Source organism: Gobius niger, assembly GCF_951799975.1.
Source record: "Gobius niger genome assembly, chromosome: 15".
NCBI classification, from domain to species: Eukaryota; Metazoa; Chordata; class Actinopteri; order Gobiiformes; family Gobiidae; genus Gobius; species Gobius niger.
The window spans coordinates 7048843-7068770 of NC_136866.1; the positions used below are offsets into that span (position 1 = coordinate 7048843).

Genomic DNA, 19928 nt, shown 5'->3' on the forward strand with positions numbered 1-19928 from the left:
AATGTAGCTATTTATTGTAGAAATTGCACATGAAAGAAGCACAATGATATTAGTGATGATTTAAAATATAGATCATTGAAAATTATATTTTTCTATACGATTTAGCATGTTTGTGTGAGAATGTTGGAGATGCCTATATTTTTTTTGGGTTGTCTTTTCATGATACAGACAGAGTCGCCAGATCCACAAAGTTTCTCCTGTGAGAGTCTTAACAATGTCGGGGTGAGAAAGAGCAAGTATGACACATGTTACTGAGATTGAATGGAAATTATTCTTTCTATGAAAGAGTTGCAATGCTGAAAGCTTTTGATCTGTGGTTACCTTGCATTTTCAACAACCCCCTATTTGAGTTTAATAAAGAGCACATTGTTTCTGTATTTTTTGTTGCCCACTCATTTCAATTCAACTCTTTACTTGCAAAGTGAAACATCCAATAACTTGTTACACACGTCTATATTTACTCATTACTTTGAATAGGCTATCACCTGATAACAGTGACACAAGTGATAGCCTGGCCCTGGTCACACTAAAGTAGTTTGGGGTTACTTGAGGACATGGGTCGGGACCAGCAGGAGGAGTTAAACCCCGTTGCACCATTGGGCTTTTTTACCCCGGGGACGGACCAGCTTTTCGCAGGAGAACATTGTTGCACCTGCAGAGCTCCGTCTGCTCCGAGAACATGCCGAACACGGTAAGAAACGTGGATTTGAGCCATGGGCATTCGCTTCAGGGTGCGTTTGTTTTCTTCACATGTTCAAACTCTGAGTAGAGCCGATCTAAACAAAAGCGCAAACACAACTGTACCGTATAAACGCTTGTAGTGAAGTATTTGCACTGTTTTAAACCTTGACCTATTTAGAACATTATTGCTACATACAACTGTAGATAAAAGAGACAAACACGCTGTTGGGGTCAACATGTTCCCGTGACATCGACAATGCAACACAGAGCGCAGTTTGCATACCAAATACTATTAGGCCTACTGCATTCCCATAGCCCTGCACAACTTATACATCTATTTTGTCTATACATTTTCGCTGCAGATGTAGGCTGCTGTCTATTCTTTACCAAAATACTCAATGTGTGCTTTAGTATGTCAGCTCTGCCAATGAGGAGGAGGTGGTCGACATTTTGGGGGAGCAGAGACTGAGTGGTGACCTCAGCCATGCCCTGAGGACCTTTAGCCCCCAGCCTTACAAAGACATGGCCCCCTGCTCTGCAGCTGATCTCAGCAAGACAACACTGGAGTCCCAGTATCTGCAGTATGTTTTTAGGGAGGTAAAGAGCATTGTTCTCTGAGTAAATGAAATTGTTCCCCAAATATTTCAAATACATTGTCCCTTGTGACCAAGGCCTAATGCTTGATTTGTAGAAATGACAGCTCCTAAACGTCTTCACAGATAGCCGCGGAGACCAGGTTGTCCGTGGAGGAGGTCAAAGAGGATGCCCGGCACCTGTTGGAGGAGATGTCTCAAAACTTGCAGCTAGGTTTTATTAGACTGATGGCTTTCACTATCACCAAAGTGATCAAGAGGCTGTATAGTAACATTTATGTCAACATGGAGGGACTTCACATGGTGAGAATCCTGCTAAAGTAATATTTAGGATTGCCAAAAGCATTACTAGATTCTATCCCCCCTTTTTATTAGCTACAACAGTCCATTCAGGAGAGTCCCGTCATCCTGATGCCAACCCACAGGAGCTACATCGATTTCCTGATTGTTTCCTATATTCTTTTTACATATGACATCCCAGTGCCAGTTATTGCTGCTGGACTCCGCAAGTATCTAAAGAAATGTTTTGTCTTTTGAGTACAGTTTATGTGTGTTTTTTAATTTTATTGTACTTTTCGTAAAGCTCTTGCAGGAATGAAGCTCGTGGGAGAGATCCTACGTCGCTCTGGTGCTTTCTTCATCAGGCGCTCTATTGGCTCTGATAAACTTTACTGGGCTGTCCTGTCGGAGTATGTCAAAACTATTGTCAGGGTGAGACTTATTAATAACAATACACTTTCACACTGCTGTGTATATTGTGCATGTAAGACCAATTAAATGTCTATTGTGCTCTGTAGACGGGAATTGCTCCACTTGAGTTTTTTATAGAAGGATTGAGGAGTCGCACTTTAAAGTCGGTACCACCCAAACTAGGTAGGCCAAATATGGAGTGTGTTTTCTGCAATTCCTCCATCTTGTCATAATAAATCTTCATTTCTGTGTGTCTGCGTAGGTATGATGCACATGGTACTGGAGCCCTTTTTTAAAGGTGAAGTGTTTGATGTCACTTTAGTGCCCATAAGCATCAGCTATGACCGAGTGCTGGAGGAATCATTACTCGCTCATGAGTTACTGGGCATCCCCAAGCCTAAAGAAACGACAGCGGTAAATAGTGTTCAATACCTTTCCACAACTTATGCTTTGGTATTTAAAAAAAAAACTTAATCAAAGCTTTGAATTAGCAAACTTTTAGCAATTGAACATATGTTTTGTTATGTTTAGTAAGTATTAACCACTATGGGGTTAAAACATTCTAGTTTTAATCTTTTTCTACAGGGTCTGTTCAAGGCAACCAAAGTTCTACAAGAAGATTATGGTTGCATGCATGTGAACTTTGGTCGCCCATTGTCGGTCAGAGAGCTGTGTCAGGGCAAGATAAACCGCTGCCAATACAACCTTATACCAAGGTAAATAGATGCATTATTAACTAGTGCTGAAAAAACACTGTCTCTTAAATGCATTAATAGAGCATTCATTAAACTGGCTTATCATTGTCCAGACGAAATTGCAATTTCATTTTGATTACGATTACTCATCCATATAATGAGTATTTATTAACAGAAAGTTGTTTTGTGTGACTTGTTGTGATTGTAGAGACTTACCGCAGGTGCCCAGTGCAGACATCCAGTCGTGTGTGAACTGGCTAGCCCACCACGTTGTCCGGATTCAGGAGGAGGGGTCCTGCATAAGTCCCTGGTCCCTGATGGCCTGCGTGTTACTCCAATGTCCTGCGTCCACGCTAACGGAAAGAGGCATGGAGTGGGGTGAGCTCAAAGAAAAGACTCTTTGGCTCAAGAAGTTGGCTCTGCGTTTTGGAGCTCACCTTAACTGGCCAGGTACTAGTTATTTTCCTGTGGTTTCCTTATCTGTTTCTCAGTTGAAGCACGTGAATGGAATTTGCGCCTCTACATGAATGCTTTGTTTAAAATAGGATTTTCTTTTTTATTCCTTCAACAGCCAGTAGAGGGCCTTTGTACTGTGCATATCGTATTGATTGTGCTGTAAGGAACCAATCTGTCACCCAATAACTAAAAAAAGAAAAGAAAAGAGAAAAATGTATATATTTATATACCATTTTAACAGGTGGCCTGGAGGTTATATGGTGGAGGGCGCAATTTGCACCACCTGCCAAGTTCTGCTGTAAAGACTTCCTCGACAGAGTGTGAGAAAGATCAGACAGATTAGATGAATTTGTTTTGGCACAAACTTCAGATTCACTTAAGAGACCTTAGTGGATTATTGCAGTTCAACTCACCTGAGAGGACCCTTGCAGCCTGTGCTTTAGGTTCTGTGTAAAATATACAGTTAAATCATGTATATTACATTATACACAGAGTACATTTTTTGTCCAGATCAAGTGCCAGACCAAGATGTGTTGCTGTCAATGGTGGCCCTCCATCACTCCATAGTGGTTCGTCAGGGGGAAAGGGTTTGTCTGGTTCGGGAAGAGACTCCAGTGAGAAAACACACCATCAGCGCAGAGGAGGAAGTGAACAGGACAGCAGTGGCCATCCTCATGTTGGCTTCATACAGAAATCAGTCGCTGCACATTTTCCTTCGTCCAGCCATGCTCGCAACTGCTCTCCATGTCACCAAGAGCACACAAAGAGGCGGGAGTTTGTTGTCTTTTGAATACATTGCAGTAATTCTTGCAGACTTTGCACATACCTAATTTTTTACTTGTCTCATTTTTTTTTCCTCACAGATGTGCTATTTACATTTTTCGGTTTTCTAAAGGACATATTATGCAATGAATTTGTATTTGTTCCTGGGAAATCATCTCAGGTAACTTTGACACTAAAAGATTGATAAGAGTTGTTATGAAAGACTGCTACAATGCATGTATTATCTCCTAAAATATATGATTATGTTTTGCATTTTGGTGTTGTATTCATGTTAGTACAATCGAGTGACATGATGCCCCTTGTCTATGCCCCTTGTCATTAAAGGGCATAGACCTAAACACTACCACTCCACAATACATATGGAGACAGACAATTTGCTTTCATTATACTATACACTGTAAAGTAAATATCAAGCATTGTCTTAAATGACTTGAACTGAGGAAATGTATCTTGTTTTGAGCGGTTTTCACTCATTTAGACACTTTTCCTGATCGGACCAAGTTTACTTTGCTTGTTTGAGGACATTTCGGACCAGTTCTAGGGTAAATCTCGCTTGAAATAAGAAAGTAAAATTGCCAATGAGATAAGACCAATTTTCTTACCCCATTGGCAAAGAAAATGACCTGAAATAAGGACGAAATGTATCAAAACGAGTCAGAAACATCTCAGAACAAGTGAACTAATCCAGGACAAATGCCCAACAACTTCTTAACTAGTCAAAACAACTAAAATTTGGAATATTGTGCTCAAATTGAGATGTTTATACTGATCTAGTTGTGTGTAGCAATTACCTGTGCATACTGCTTTCCTGTTAGGATTTTGAAGAAGCGTGTTTGCTGCTGAAGGACTGTGGAGCTGTCCATCACGTCAGTCCAGAAGATGTTACAGTGATAGAGACTGGACAGGAGGTGTTGTCCTTCCTGCGTGGTCTGCTACAACCTTTTATCCAGTCTTATCAGGTGAGGATTCACGTCAAATGCAACAATATACTTAAATGACTTATTTTATGAAAGGTTTTCTGTCATGTCCAGGTGATGTACAATTACCTTACTGAACATGAAACCTCAGAAAAACAGTTGCATCCAGCTGTACAAAAAGTTGTCATGAAGCTCATCCTCTCAGGTAAAACTGTAGATTAGCTAATGCCTGAAATTCTAAAGCATAAACTTTATTTGTTTGTCTTGTTTTGTGTAGGTGAACTCCAAACGTATGAAGCCCTGTCATCAGACACACAGAAAAATGTACTTTCTGCATTGTGCACATTGGGGGCTTTGACCAAATTGGGGAGGTAAGTAAATATACCTCACCGCATGCTATAAAGCTGGTTTAAGGATGATGTGAATGTTAAAATGTCTTGATTGATATACCACATCTTGATACGATTTTAGGTGTAAAGACATTGAATACAAAGTGGACAAAGCAGCTGTCAGAAGAATTAATGACATTCTTTGTAAGTTCTGTTTGGAGTATGAATAGTTGTGTAGTAGTACTTTGTAGAGTTTATGAATGCGTGTGCTTCTGTCTGTGCAGCCGGGAAAATCGCCCCCCAGCTGCTCCACAGGACACCTGATGCAAAGCTGTAGTTCTTGGTGGAACACATCCATGTACAGTGTCAGCCTATAGCCCTGCTTACCCCAACATGACCCTGCTTATTCCTCCTCTTTCCCTTTCTGTATAAGACTCACCAAGGTCCGACTACTGCATCTACTCAGACAGAGTCCTGGGTGCCAATTTTTGGACTTAACCTGCCGGTCATCCACTTAGTGTTTCCCCCCCCTCCACTCGGTGCCTGTTGAATTGTTCACAAGTCAGTGAAAAATGAGAGGTCCAAAGCAATATATTGGCAACATTCAATTACCTAGAACTGTGGAAAACGTACTAAGAGGCATTATAGTTTTTGACCTGAGGTGATTTGAGCCTGAGCCTTTTTTGATCGATTGTTATGGGAGATTAGGACATGTTTTTACTAGTGTAAATTTTTTTGCTATGGAAAACTTCTAACAAAAGAAATGACCTATAGTTTTTTATTACTTTGTAAATTATTGTGACTTAACATGTGTACAATAATAAGTTGAGACGTTAATTTGATATTTTAATAAATATATTGTAACAAAATGCACCTTTGATCAGACATTAGATGTCAACTTAATTTAAGTGTTTACATTACACCTGCAAACATTCACTTAAATCTTTAACACACTGCCAGTGACAAAAGGCCGCTTAGTGCCAGGTAAAGAGCTTAAACTGGACAAAGTGACAAACATCATCTGTAAACAGGTGGCACGTCAACTTTGATGCGCAGGGCGCTGACAGGATCTTGACAAAACACAGAGATGTATTCCAGCACTTTAGAGTTGTGCTTTTTCTCGCTCTCCTTGGCTCTTGTGCGCTCCTTGTCCCACCTATCCTTCTCACCGTTCATTTGTGAGAACAGATTGAGCTGAATGGTGCGCAGAGTGGCTGCAAGGACGTAGAAGCTCCCCTGCATCATATGGCAGAAAGCGGAGCCCAGACTCAGCGCGGCGCCCATCAGGTTGGGTACGGTCTCACAAACCACACACATGCCCTCCAGAAAGTGCAGCGTGCCTTTCTTGGCCAGCGGTGGGCCATGCTGCGGGTGGTCCTGTTGGGACTGGTGGTGCTTGGCATGGTGGATCAGGTATCTTGCGCCGTCGGCGAAGTGGGAGGCCGCCCTGCGCAGCGGGAGCAAGGCCAGGTACAGGTGACATGCGGCTTTGGTCAGAGCATGAAAGAGCAGCCGCAGCTCAAGCACCGCGTTGCCTGGAGATAAGAGGGTAACACTGTCAGCTGTGGACAGGTTTAAAGCCGCGCGCAATGTCACCCATTATTACACACACACGGATTAGAGCTCGTAGCAAGAAGAACTCGCATCCATGCGTCTTTACGCATGCCCAAGGGCTAACTCAAAATATTAATAATAACAATAACAATTCCATGCAGCTTGATACATATATTTTTTGGATAACTTAAGAAATGGTTGCCAACGTGATGCCTTTGTCGCTTTATAATTTGAGCACATCAATTGTGTAGTGCGTAAAGAGCACCCAAAGAAGCAGATCTTACAGTAGCCTACGCGTAAGATATTTCATATCAGATCCACATTAAAAAAACAAAACATAAATATATGGCATGTAGGCCTGAATATAGGTATATCCTATATAGCCTATCAATTTTCAAATGAAATCTCAATAGGCCACTGAACTCCACGCAATACAGCGCCTTCTTACCGTCTATGAAGCAGACAATCCAGAGAAGGGCAATACATGCAGCCAGTGAAGTCCACCAATCCATGTAGTCTCCCTCCTGTCCTGGACTCAGCCAGAGAAAGAAAGAATGCAGCGAGCTGATGAGCTGCCCATGTCCTGTGTTAACGCCACTAATAACCTGCTAATTAACTGGTGGCTCTCCCGGCAGGTGTCGGGCGAGTGAAGTGACCGCAGCTCAACAAACTGAAAGTGCAACTGCGGTGACATCAAGTGCTTTAGATTAACTACATTACTCCAGCATTAACGTAATAGACTGGTGTATACAGCCATAGGCCTACTCTTCACCTGGTCCCACAGTTAAGCTATTTTTCCACAGTAAATTTTTTAATTAGATTTCATCCGTGTCAATATTTTTGTATGAAACATATAAAAGTAGTATTTCACTAAACAAGAAATACACTTTTTTAATAATAATATAAACATGTTTGCGTAAAAGTCTTGAGTTGTCTTGCGTGTAGACGGCGTCATGGCAACGCAACCCGTGCTGTGGTGCACCTGCTGCAGCCTCTCCCCCAGCTCACTATCACTGCCTCTCACACTCCCACAAAGAGCAGGTTCTCTGTGCTTCGATTCCGATACCTCAGACTTTCTTATTTGCTGAATATTCTACATTTTTCTTTTCAAGTCACCAGGGTAAGGCTTATATTTCTATGGAAAATGAGTTGGCTGGTTAACTGACAAAGCAAATGACATGTTTTCTTTCTAAAGCAGGCATGTCTCCCAAGAAGAAAAAAAGTGCAAAAGGTGTCATCATCTTTCACACACCTATCCAGCCGGGCCTGTTCAGCACTAAGGTAAATTCTTCAATGTCAGTAAGCAACATAATATCCAGGATTTTTTACTGTCATTTGCAGCCCACCCCTTTATTATAACATGATTTATTTGGGTTTTAATCTCATTACAAGCTAATTTTTGAACTGCAACTGTGAGGTTTTGCATGTGACAGAGTTGACAGTTTGGCAGGTGGTGCAGTGCCACTCTGGGACATCCATATCGCTTCTGGGACGTGCTCTCTCATCTCAGTCTGTGGATCCAAGCAGTTTAGGCAGACTAGGTTTCAGGTTTATGGGCAGACTCATTCATTAGTCACTGGAGCGGATCAGGTGGATGCAAAGTAGCCATAATGTAAAGCAATGTACAAAACGCAAAGACCGTCTTGCAACAAAACAAGCTGTTATCTTAATGTGCAATCAAAGTTGCTAAGTAAAAAAAAAAAAAAAAACCCACAGTGCGGTCAAACACACTATTTGTGTAATGAGGGGAAGGGCTCAGGTTTCCAGGGGAGAATGCGATCTGTCATGGCCTGTTGCGTTGGCCTTTGTGTGCCTAAGTTCAGCTGTACAATTGTGTCTGGGCTATCTTTTTTGTGCCAGGATTTATGCGTCCTTGCAATAGAAATAAAGGCCTGATGTGTGGACTTTGATGTTTAATGTCACGTTATGTTCTGGAGTGCAGGAAGCAGGGGTGGACTGGCCATGTGTTCATTCTGGAAGAGCACAGAAGGGCCGGTCAGGGCTTTACCTAAATCTAAAAGCTTAAAAGAAAAGCATCAAAATAGCGTTGATGATTAAAACAAAAATGTGCTGGAAAAGCAACAAAAACGTGACAAAAAAGCAACGATAAAAAGCTATGAAAAACCAACCAAAAATCCACAAAAACACAACAAAAATGTGACGACAAAGCAACAAAAAAAAACACAAAAAGTGAAAAAAAAAAAAAACATGACAAAACATAACAAAGCAGCGAAAAAAAGCAATGAAAAATCAATAAAAACATGACAAGAAAGAGACGAAAACACAGCAAAGTAATGAAGAAAAGCAATGAAAAACTAACAAAATATCCATAATAACGAAACAAAAACACAAGACAGTGACGAATACACAACAAATACACACAAGAAAACACAAAAAGTCACGAAAAATGTCACGAAAACACACAAAAAAGCTATGAAAAAGCATAAAAAAACATGACAAAAACATGACAAAAAACATGACAAAAATGTGACAAAAATGTGACAAAAATGCAGTGACGTGACAAAAAGTTTCAATCACTTCTGTAGGTCTTAGCTTTCAAATCAGACATTACACTGTTGCTCTTCGGTCAAGAAGTGTCGCATTTACTCTAATTTGGGCCAGGCTGGTCAGAGTCCAGGGCCCTTTTTCAGTCCCAGTCCGCCCCTGGCAGGAAGAGAGGTGTAGGAGCAGCAGAGTAGGCTATAGAGCAGGGGCAGGTAGATTAGAATAAAGGAATTAACTATGCTCTATGTTTTCCTTTTTAGTATTGTTGTTTTAGATTACTGATATAGATAGATAGACACCTTACATTGCATACCATTGTATAATATTAGAGTAATTACATTTATATTTAAAGGTGCATTATGCAACTTTTTATGTGGAAAAAAAGTTGGTATTTGTGCGTACTTGACCTTGTTGACCCCTCCTGGAACCGCCACCTTAACGTGGTGGAGGGGTTTGAGCGCCCGAATGATCCTGGAGCATCACACAATCTGAGGAACATGTATCGTAATGTTTGCACAAAACCAAGTTTCATTAAAAAAAAAAAAAGGACTGATAAAACATGAACCTACTCAAAACATTTTCTTCAATTTCTTTCCAGAATTCCGTCACAGATTCACAAATTGATGTAGCAATTATGAGAAGTCTCCCCCAGCCAAGAGTGAAGCCAAATGACTCCAGAGATCAGAGAGAAGAATCCAATGAGGCCAATACATCTCCAAGGCCCAAACAACTCCACAGGCAAGAAAGACTCCCTTGCCCCTCCATCAGGCGTCTCCAGGTATTACACACGTGAATATTACAACTGCAGTCACATAAAATCAACTCATATGGCCAATGTTTTAGGCAAAAATGGAGGCTGAAAATCGGCAGACAAGAGAAACTATGGAAAGTTTGCTCAACACAGAAAATGGCTTTATAAAGGTACAATTTGATTACATTATTTGTGCTTTTTGAAATGCTGTTTTGTCACGTTACAGTTCCAATTTTATTTTCTTTTTTTTTTTTTCACTTAAAGTTTATTGTTGATTTTTACATTTTACAACAAAAAGAACATTTGCAACCCAGTGTCAGTGGTCATAGTGTGTAAAGTCCGTGTATAGAGTCCATTTTTCCCATCTCTCTTCACAGATTTCTTGTTGTAGTCTTATAATGTAAGTTAGTCTCTCCATGTTGTGAATTTCCTCTACAATGTCTCTCCAGTTTTTCAAGGTAGGGGGATCCTCTTTACACCATTTCCGTGTAATGGCTTTTTTTGATGCTGCCAGAAGGATTTTTATCAAGTATTTGTCTTTATTTTGTATATCCTTTCCCGTTAGACTGCCGAAGTACAGAACTGAGCACGTCTTTGGTAGTTTATATCCAAGTATTTTCCCTGATTCTTGCCAAATACTATCCCAGTATTGGGATAATTTTGTGCACTGCCAAAAAATATGTGCATGACCCACGTCCTGTTCACCGCACATCCTCCAACAGGGCTGACATACTGATAAAGTCGCCTTCTTGATCTTTGGTGTTATAAAAAATCTTACCACATTTTTCCAACAAAATATTTTCCAATTTCTAGAGCTAGACGTGGTTAGTTGAGTTTCACATATGTCATACCATTCGTCTTCACATATTTCTACTGATAATTCTTTTTTCCATTTATCTCTAATATAAAGTGTTGAAGTTTTTCTATTGGATACCAATCCCTGATACAGTTTAGATATCAACTTTTCTCCTTTGTTCCTATATGCACAACCCACAATTTCAGTTAAAACATTCATTTCACCCGGGAGATCTGGCTTCATCTCCCTTTGATAATGGTCTCTAACCTGAAGATACATATAGAAGTCTTGATGTTCCAAATCGAATTTCTGCCTTAAGTTTTGAAAACTTAAAATTTCCCCTTTTTTGATAAAATTACTTAGTATGTTCAGACCTCTATTAGCCCAGTTCTTAAATTTTGAGTTCATAACTCCTGGTTTAAAATTTGGATCGTATGCCAACCAGCTAAATATCTTTATCTCATTCTCCATTTTGTACCTTTTTACTAATTTAAACCAGACCTCCAAGGTGAATTTGGTGATTGAATCCAGTTTCTTTTCATTTTCTTTGAATATCTTCTTACTAGCTATCATGGCACATACATGGTACTCATCAGTGTTCAACTCTATTTGTTTCCACTTTGCTGTGAAATGCGGAATACACCAATTAATCATAGGTTTGAGTTGAGCGGCGATAAAATATTCTTCAAAGTTTGGCAGCGCCAGTCCTCCCTCTTTCTTTGGTAGTTGAAGTGTTGAGTACTTAATTCTTGGTTTAGCCCCATTCCAAATAAATCTTGAAACCCTTTTATTCCACTCCACAAACTGTGGCATCGGTATTGGCACTGGCAAAGATTGAAACAAATATAACATTCTTGGTAGCACATTCATTTTTATGATTTCAATTCTCTGACTTAAGTCTAACAATAAGACCCTCCACCTTTCTATGTCTTTATAAAGTTGTTGATTTAAGGCTTCATAATTAATTTTATACAACTTAGAAAGGTTATTTGGAATTTTTATTCCCAAATATTCAATAGATTTCTTGTTCCACTTAAAATCATATTTCTGTGTCGTTTCTGTGGATGGGATGAAATTTAGAGGTAGAACTTGCGTTTTTCCTATATTCAATTTATAACCTGACATGTAGCCGAAATGTTGCAATAGATTCATTAAATGTGGTAGACACTTGTCTGGTTGTTTTAAATATATTAAGATATCGTCGGCAAATAGCCCAATTTTATGTTCAACGTCTCTTATTTTAATTCCTTCTATTTCCTTATCTTGTCTTATAGCTTGCGCCAAAGGTTCGATAAAAATTGCAAAGAGGGTGGGAGATAATCCACACCCTTGCCGCGTGGATCTTTCCAGTTTGAACCAATCTGTGAGGCTGCCATTTATTTTTATTCTAGCTCTTGGTTCCTGATACAATGTTTTAACACATCTGACTGATTGTGGGTTAAAGCCTAATTTTTCCAAGCTGAGATGCAGAAACCTCCAGCTAACGCAGTCAAAAGCTTTCTCCGCGTCTAAGCTTAGCAAAATTGCACTTTCCTTTCTTCTCTGTACTTCTTCTACAATATGCAAGGTTCTCCTAATATTGTCTGCAGTTTGTCGCCCTTTGATAAACCCTGATTGGTCTTCATCTATCAAATCAAACATGAATGTTTGGAATCTGTTGGATATGATGGAAGTATAAATCTTGTAATCACAGTTCAGTATTGATATAGGTCTATAATTTCCACAGAATTCCTTGTCCTTACCCTCTTTATGTATAACAGTTATTATGGCTTCTTTCCATGATGGAGGGAGTACACCATTTTTAAGTGTTTGATTAAATGAAGCTAGCAGCATAGGATTTAACTCTTCTTTAAACATCTTGTACCATTCTATAGGGAATCCATCATTTCCCGGTGCCTTATTGGATTTCATTCTTTTTATAGTATTCTCCAATTCCTTTTCTGTAATTAATGCACATATTGTAGCATTTTGTGATTCTCCTATGTTTGGAAGGTCTAATGACTCCAAAAAGGATTTAATTGTTGCATCATCTGCTGCTGCAGGTTGAGCGTAAAGGTTTGCATAATATTTTTCAAACACTTTCTCGATCTCTTCTGGTGTATATACTAAATTGTTGGTGTTAGGATCTCTGATCTTAAATATGGTATTAAGTTGTTGTTTGTTTCTTAGTCTTCTAGCTAAAGATTTGGTTGATTTGGAACCTCCCTCATAGTATGTTTGTTTTAGATATCGAATTTTCTTCTCTACTTCTTTTGTTAATATTTCATCGATTCTTCTTCTTACTTCCTTTACTTTTTTAAGTGTTTCTGGATTATTATTGATTTTGTGTTTATGTTCTAAATTTTTCAATTCTTTTGAGGCAGCTTGAAAATCTAAAAGTCTTTTTTTCTTAATGAATGAGGCATAGGATATTAATTTACCTCTCATTACAGCCTTCATAGCATCCCACAAAATTGTAGGATCTGTACCTTCTTTATCATTTTCATTCTTATAAGTATTTATTTCTTTTTTTAAATTTTCCACTAATTTTGAATCGTTAAGCATCCCCACGTTCAATCTCCAAGTTGTATTTTTTATTCTCCTGTTGAGATCTAGTAGTAAATATAGAATACAGTGGTCTGATAAATCAGCTGTTCCGATCCCGCATTCAATGACTCTAAAACGATCTTCAACATTCATAAAGAAGTAATCGATTCTTGTGTGAACCGAGTGTGGGGCCGAATAGAATGTGTAATCCCTTTCCAATGGGTGACATTCTCTCCAAACATCAATTACCCCTAATTCTGCTAAATTTGTGTTGATGTATCGAGACAGATGCGATTTACTATTCTTTTTAGTACTGCTGGAGTCCAGAGTATGATTCAAAACAACATTCCAGTCGCCTCCACAAATCAGCACCCCTTCTGTTTCTTGGGTAATAATATCAAACACTGTTTTATAAAAGGATTTTTCACATTCTGGTGGGGCATAAATGTTGAATAATGTAACCATATGTTCCTCCAATTTCCCCTTAAGCAGTATATATCTGCCATCTTCGTCTTTTAATTCCTTCAAGCATTCAAACTTGATTTTATTAGAAATTAAAGTAGCTACTCCTCTTTTACTCCCTCCTTTAAACGAGCTATAAAAGGAATTACTGAATCCAAAGTTTTTTAATTTCTCATGTTCTATATCAGAGAGATGAGTTTCCTGTAGATAAATTATTTCTGACTTTTCTTTTTTTAATTTATTGAGAACCTTTCCCCTTTTTATTGGGTTATTTAACCCATTCACGTTAAGAGAGACACATTTCAAAAGGTTAAGTTGCATCTATTCGAAAGACAGCTTGAATTGACCTGACACCAATAACACAAAGAACTTTAACAAACAAAACATTAGAAAACAACATAAGAACGTTTTGCCGGTAACTGCAGGGGCCTTCTTTTGGCCCTAAGGTCCTGTTGGTAGGGGAGGGGTAAATCCTTCTCCAAAGGAAGGGCCCCTCTGTAGATGTAGGAGTTGACTCCTTTCCGAGCCTTCCTTCCATTCTACACAAGTCCAACTTTAAGTTACTACTTGCCAGTTAAGTATTTGAAGAGAACGATCTGTTTAAGGAGTTTTGCTGCTACCTTTCAATGTAGTCTGTGGCTATCTATTGAAAATAAAATTGATGGTGATTCTGACCCACCCAAACATAAATTGAAGAGTAAAACTAGAATATAGCTGTGATATGGAAACAAATCAAAATGTTGACTTCCCATCAAATATATCACAAATATATACATATCTCAAAGAAGAAGAAAAAAATAATAATAATAATTCAAGTACAAACTTCTTTCAGTCAATGCCACTTCTACCTCATTCGTTATTAGTCATTAGTTACCTCCACTTGTTTGTGATCATTTTATCTCCGAAACTCTTGTAGTCTCTCCCTCGCTCTTTCGCTGGTGTTCCTCCGCGCCGGGGTCCTCTCCCACGGGAAAGCCTCTCGTATGCGATTTTCCAGCGCGTCCTCCTGTTCCGTGGCTTTTACTGCTACTTCATATCCCCTGCTCCGCATCTCCCTCGCTGCTGTCTCCGGGTTGCCATACGTCTCGGGGCCCTCTGGCCAATGGATTCTGATCCTTGTCAGTGGCGTTTGGAATTTGATTCTGTTTTCCTTGAGCACTTTCTTTATGCTCCCATACGCTTTACGCTTTTGAACCACCTCGAAAGCATAGTCGTGATCAAAGTACACGGGCTTCTCGTCAATTTTCAGACGCTTCTCCCAGGCCTTTTGAAGAATCATCTCTTTCGTGCTGAATTGGAGAAAGTTTACGATGATGGATCGTGGCGGTGCTCCTTGGTTGGGTTTACCCGTTAACGCTCTATGTGCGCGCTGTATCCCGAGATCCATCTCCGCTGGCAACTCGAGTTCCTTCCGCAACAGGCTTTCGATGAACTGGGGGACAGAATCTTTCCCGTACTTCTCGGGAACTCCAAAGATCCGTACATTGTTCCTGCGCGACCTTGATTCTAAATCCGTGAGCTTCTCTTTTAGTTGTTTTTGCTCTTTCAGGACAACAAGCATAGTCTCTTTCGCCGCTATGTTCCACTCTTCCAAGTCTCCGATGCGCGTTTGTGCGTCCGCCAATGCCTCCTTCTGATCACGTAGTTCCTTTTTGTTGTCTGAGAGCTTTTTATCGATCTCCTCCTTAAATGTCGTAAACTCTCTCTTCATATCTGTCTTGAATTCCTCTTTGAATGAACCGAATTGCGTTTTGATATCCTGTTGCAATTCTTCTATTTTCTTGGTTAGGCCAAGAAATCCGCCCTGCCATGCTGCGTTGTTAGCTGCTAGCATAGCTTCGTCGGCTGGGGCTGAATCTTCACTCATTTCGTCGTTTTCTACGTTTTTGTTTCGGCCTCTTCTCAATTGTCGTCCTCCACGCTTGGATACCCCACGCATCCCACCTTTATTTTTACTGAATTACGATATCTTTCCTGGTTAGTGGGGATTTATTGCATCATCACTGGCAAGAGCTCCAATTTAAGCTGCCATGTTGCACTTGACCGGAACCGGAACCCCCAATTTTATTTTCAATAACCTAAAAAACAAATCAAAGCAACGTTGCCCTAATTTCTGACGCATAGACTCTTCATCTCCTGAGAAATTTGGAGATAATCTAAAAATCACAGAAGCATCACCTCATGACAAAAGCAAGTAGGGCCAAGAGATCTTTTATAGGAAACCGCACTATAACGTTAGCATTACATAAGGTCTTTACAAGTAATTTAGATTTGTGAAGTAAAATAATAGGCCAAGAACAAACCAGTTTATCTCAGCATTATGGTAAAGCTATAGATCAAAGATGACGATAGCCACCCATTGTCCCATCACTTTGAGCTCCTTCCATCAGGGCAGAGATACAGACTTCCTTGTGCCAAGAAAAATGTGTACAGGAATTCTTTTGTTCCCTTTGCCATCAAGGAGCTGATTAAGTTGTAAGTATTAATGCCGTTCAGCCAGTCTGTTCCTTTTTCCTTTCCTTAATGAAGTGTACCTGCTGCTACTGTGTCTGCAGTGAACTGATTTTATAATGAACTGATTTTATTATGTACATTGCTGGGCAAATGTATTAGAATGTATGAGCGAGCCAAAGGCACATTTCTGCCATCATTGTGCATGGTAGACAATAAAGTTTTTTCTGTTCTATTCTATTCTGTATCGGGGCAGGAGGTGGAGAAAGTCTTGAACCAGCATGACGTCACGCAGCAGAGGAGACGGGAGCTGCTTCACAAACAGTGGACTGAGCGTCTGTGGTTACCTCATCAAAAACAGCTGAACCAGCGCCTGTCCAGCTGTTGGACGATAGACGCCAAGAGACGCCTGAGCTTATACAACCACTTCCTGCAACACTGCAACAGGAAGGTGATCTGTATACAATTAAACAAATCATTCACACTATATTTAAAGGAGAAATACAAGCTCTTCTTCTTATATGGTGGTAATTTTCAGGGACATGTGTTTCTAGACACCTACAACCTGAGGGAGTATGACCCCTTTTTCTGGTCCTTGACCGACAACTTCCATCAGGCAAGTTTTTCTTCTTTTCAATCTTTGACAATATCTGTCAGCCATTCTCTGGTACAGGTGGGATACAGTACATCAGATGTGATACAAGTAACAGTACTGTCTTTCAAAATAATCATCAAAATCCCTAACAACTATAACAGCGATACTTCTTCTTGGTACACTAATTAGTTCTGTCTAATTGTTGGAGCTTCTTTTGTTTTAGACAAAGCAGACTCATTTTTTAGTAGTTGGAATATAAGTGTTGTCGAAGTCTAATTCTAAAACCCATTTATCTTATGAGATTGTGTTACCAGCTTGTACAGTTATCCAAAAGCAATAGTTGCCAAATACAGATCAACAGGAGCTTCTGCCTCCACCAAGTCAAACATGTATCATTTAAGTTTATTTTCAATTCTGCAATATCATAAAGATGTCGAAATTATTTAGCAATGTTATGTCATGTAGAGTATGTTCATATTGTATTAACAAAGTGACCTCAATTCTTAGTTGGCAGAAATGAAGGATAGGCCTAAAGAAGCTTGGACACCGAATTCCATTGAAGACGGTAATTACAGGGGAAAAGGCCATTTGAGCTATTCTTCTGGAGACTATATTGAATTCCTTCCTTCCTTTAGATTCATCCGAGAGCAGCAGAGAAGAGGGCAAATTACCTCATCATTTTCAGTCCTCCCTGGTTTCTAAGAGCTCTGCGATGCCCAGCGCACAACAGGGGGGGATTACAACTCCTTATGCCTCTTCCACTTCTACAGAAACACAGAGCAAAGTTGTAAGGACGCTTGGCAGGTATATGTGCCATTTTACCATTTAAAGGTATTAATATGGTACAGAAAAAAAGAATGTTAATATCTTTCGATGCCTGGTGAGTCATGAGACAGCTATATATTACTATATATTCTATTCTATTGCTTAGATAATGAGATGAGATAAATGTAAAGCATCAGTACTGTAAACCAATCACTGAAATAATATCAGTACCCAGCCATGAACTTGAGAGTGACTGAACAATGTGTCTCCTGCAGGTTTGATAAGGACCCGTGCCGCATTGACACAAAGTACAGAGATCGCCGTCGATGTGACTGTCGCTTCTCCCCAAGAAGAGCGGAGTTTTAATAAAATGTGTAGCAGTTTAGATAGTAAATGTTTATATCCAAAAATGAAATCTACCTCACCGATTTACAGTTTAAACAGGTCACATAAAAGCAGAGTGGAATGAGAAAGAAAGACACTGGTGCCATTTTCCAGCTTTAATGGCATATACGTATTTCTTTTAAATGTACAATAGTGTGCAACTGCGCAACAGTGTTTCACAATCAGACATTTGTAAAAACAAGTCAGATTCATTAAAAAAAAAAAAAAGTATTGGTGATTATAGCTAGGACATCTCTTCAGAACATTATGTTAAGGCACATTGACATAATTAAAGGTGAATTGGGCCTGGGCAGTCATATTGGCATTTTGGATTTGGCAGTAGATGTTTGAAAATAAAAGTAAAAGTGACTTAAAATAAAATAGTGTAAATTCAGATTGTGTTTGTGGTCTGTTCATTTAGTGGGCTCGTAAAGCTGCAGGTCCAGTTTGACCGAGACTTCTCCGGTCGGGACCTCGTGCAGCAGAAGTCGACGGGTCGCAGCTCCTTTGCTCTCCATTTCTTTCTTTATTGTAGCTACCGGGACTTCAGTGCGACCCAGGAAATCTGGAAGACAAGTAAAATGTTTTGTTCCAAATTTATACAGACATATACAGTACATATACATATCTATAGGAAATAACAATTCGAACCGTCTGGAGAGAACTGGTCTTTCTCGAACACAGTGATGCACAGGACGTCCTGATACACGTCCTTGATGAAGAACTGACAGTTGAAGTTCCACTTTGGGTTGAGAGTGTCGCTCACAGGACGGGAGGTGTAGCACTGAGCCCCCATGGTCAGCTCGCAGTACGGGTTGCTCTTGCCTTCAATTAAAATTACCGGTAATATTTAGAAATTCTTTGTATCATGATTACTTATTTAATTAAAAAAGGAGCTCACCATTTGGCTTACAGGCTTTGAGTTCTTGGGCTTCAGTGACCGTCACCAGCAGTCGCCCAACACCACTGGATTTAAGAGAACGAGCTAAAAACAGCATTGGTGTAAGTGAGAAAATGCATAGAGTGAAATTCATTTACAATACAATATTTCTACCTTGATAGGCCTTCTCTCGTTTTTTCTTCTCTGTCTCAATAAAATGCTCAGAAGCTGCTTTGATTTTTTGGACCCACGCCGCCCTACAGTAAATCATCACCGTTACCATGAGTTCATTATTTACCTTAAAGGGATATTTCAGGATTTTGAACATAGGGCCTCATTTCCTAGTTTTCCAGTGTTGTTGATTTCTAGAGATCTTCTGGAGTTTTTATTATTATTCATGCAGTTCTTATATTTGAAGAGTTTAGTGGTGCGTGGCTAGTGCTAGGCTAGTGCATGTCTATGGTAACTAGTAGCCTGCATTATAAACCTCTTCAAAATCATGGGGTAGTCCTCCAAACGTTGCCATATCTGATTTGTAGAAAGCTCCTTTGTGAATTCCAGGTGTAGTAATGCCGGCCAAAGGTAAACAACTGTAGATCCGGTAACCTCGCAGATCACTCCACCAATACGTAGCTTACAACCAGGAAGCTGATGCTGCTCAAATATAAGTTCTTTTAAATGCAAAATTGTTTTATGTAAAAAAAAAAAATTCAGTCAACACAGACATTTCTATGGGTAGTCTGGTGTTATAAGTGATTTGGCTCAGGTGCACTGTGCTTGGGTCAGACTGTTTTTAATGCGGCTACTAGTTACCATAGACATGCACTAGCCTAGCACCACTAAACTCTTCAAATATAAGGACTGCATGAATTAAAGAAACATATCTCCAGAAATCAACACTACTCTGGATAACAAGGAAATGAGGCCCTATGTCAAAAATGCCTTTAATGAGGCTCACCTCTCATTTAGAGTGTCGGTCTTGAGTGTGTAGACCCGGTCAATGTGGGATACATGAAATACAGGCTCATCACTGGAAGGATCCGGAGGCATTTTAACCAAAACTTCATTCAGAAACAAAGGCTGAAGCGGGACAATAAAAAGTGATGACTACTTCA

At 39.7% G+C, this 19928-nt stretch overlaps 4 protein-coding genes across 6 annotated transcripts in view; 2 read left to right on the forward strand and 2 right to left on the reverse strand.

The window, feature by feature from the left end:
* The first annotated feature begins 535 nt into the window (after positions 1-535).
* gnpat2 (glyceronephosphate O-acyltransferase 2) lies at positions 536-5861 on the forward strand. Its single transcript, XM_079571688.1, has 16 exons — positions 536-691; positions 1093-1278; positions 1401-1577; positions 1650-1779; positions 1858-1985; positions 2072-2147; positions 2227-2378; positions 2550-2680; positions 2868-3109; positions 3626-3883; positions 3979-4058; positions 4714-4857; positions 4930-5020; positions 5093-5186; positions 5287-5348; positions 5429-5861. The coding sequence occupies exons 1-16, from the start codon at positions 680-682 to the stop codon at positions 5479-5481; spliced, it is 2016 nt and encodes a 671-aa protein (XP_079427814.1). The 5' UTR covers positions 536-679; the 3' UTR covers positions 5482-5861.
* Positions 5677-17497, reverse strand: LOC306974442 (uncharacterized protein). Its single transcript, XM_079571687.1, has 3 exons — positions 17456-17497; positions 7147-7227; positions 5677-6679 (listed from the first exon to the last, which is right to left on the reverse strand). Exons 2-3 carry the CDS (start codon positions 7208-7210, stop codon positions 6162-6164), a joined length of 582 nt encoding a protein of 193 aa, XP_079427813.1. The 5' UTR covers positions 7211-7227; positions 17456-17497; the 3' UTR covers positions 5677-6161.
* Positions 7535-18155, forward strand: fam228a (family with sequence similarity 228 member A). Of its 3 annotated transcripts, none has more exons than XM_079571685.1 (8): positions 7535-7818; positions 7894-7979; positions 9802-9981; positions 10047-10124; positions 16446-16805; positions 17292-17349; positions 17420-17588; positions 17825-18155. In XM_079571685.1, the coding sequence occupies exons 2-8, from the start codon at positions 7899-7901 to the stop codon at positions 17913-17915; spliced, it is 1017 nt and encodes a 338-aa protein (XP_079427811.1). In that variant the 5' UTR covers positions 7535-7818; positions 7894-7898; the 3' UTR covers positions 17916-18155. The 3 variants fall into 3 exon arrangements, with proteins under 3 accessions (XP_079427811.1, XP_079427810.1, XP_079427812.1); XM_079571686.1 differs by having other exon boundaries at positions 7544-7979; positions 16446-16640; positions 16728-16805; XM_079571684.1 differs by having other exon boundaries at positions 7535-7979.
* Positions 18156-18314: 159 nt separating this feature from the next.
* The window catches only part of itsn2a (intersectin 2a), a 32263-nt gene continuing 30649 nt past the window's right edge, over positions 18315-19928 (reverse strand). The window contains exons 36-40 of the mRNA XM_079572551.1: positions 19772-19893; positions 18988-19070; positions 18835-18918; positions 18585-18758; positions 18315-18498 (exon numbers count right to left, since the gene is read on the reverse strand). Coding sequence (XP_079428677.1) covers positions 18347-18498; positions 18585-18758; positions 18835-18918; positions 18988-19070; positions 19772-19893 — 615 coding nt within the window. The 3' untranslated portion in view covers positions 18315-18346. The remainder of the gene's footprint in view (positions 18499-18584; positions 18759-18834; positions 18919-18987; positions 19071-19771; positions 19894-19928) is intronic.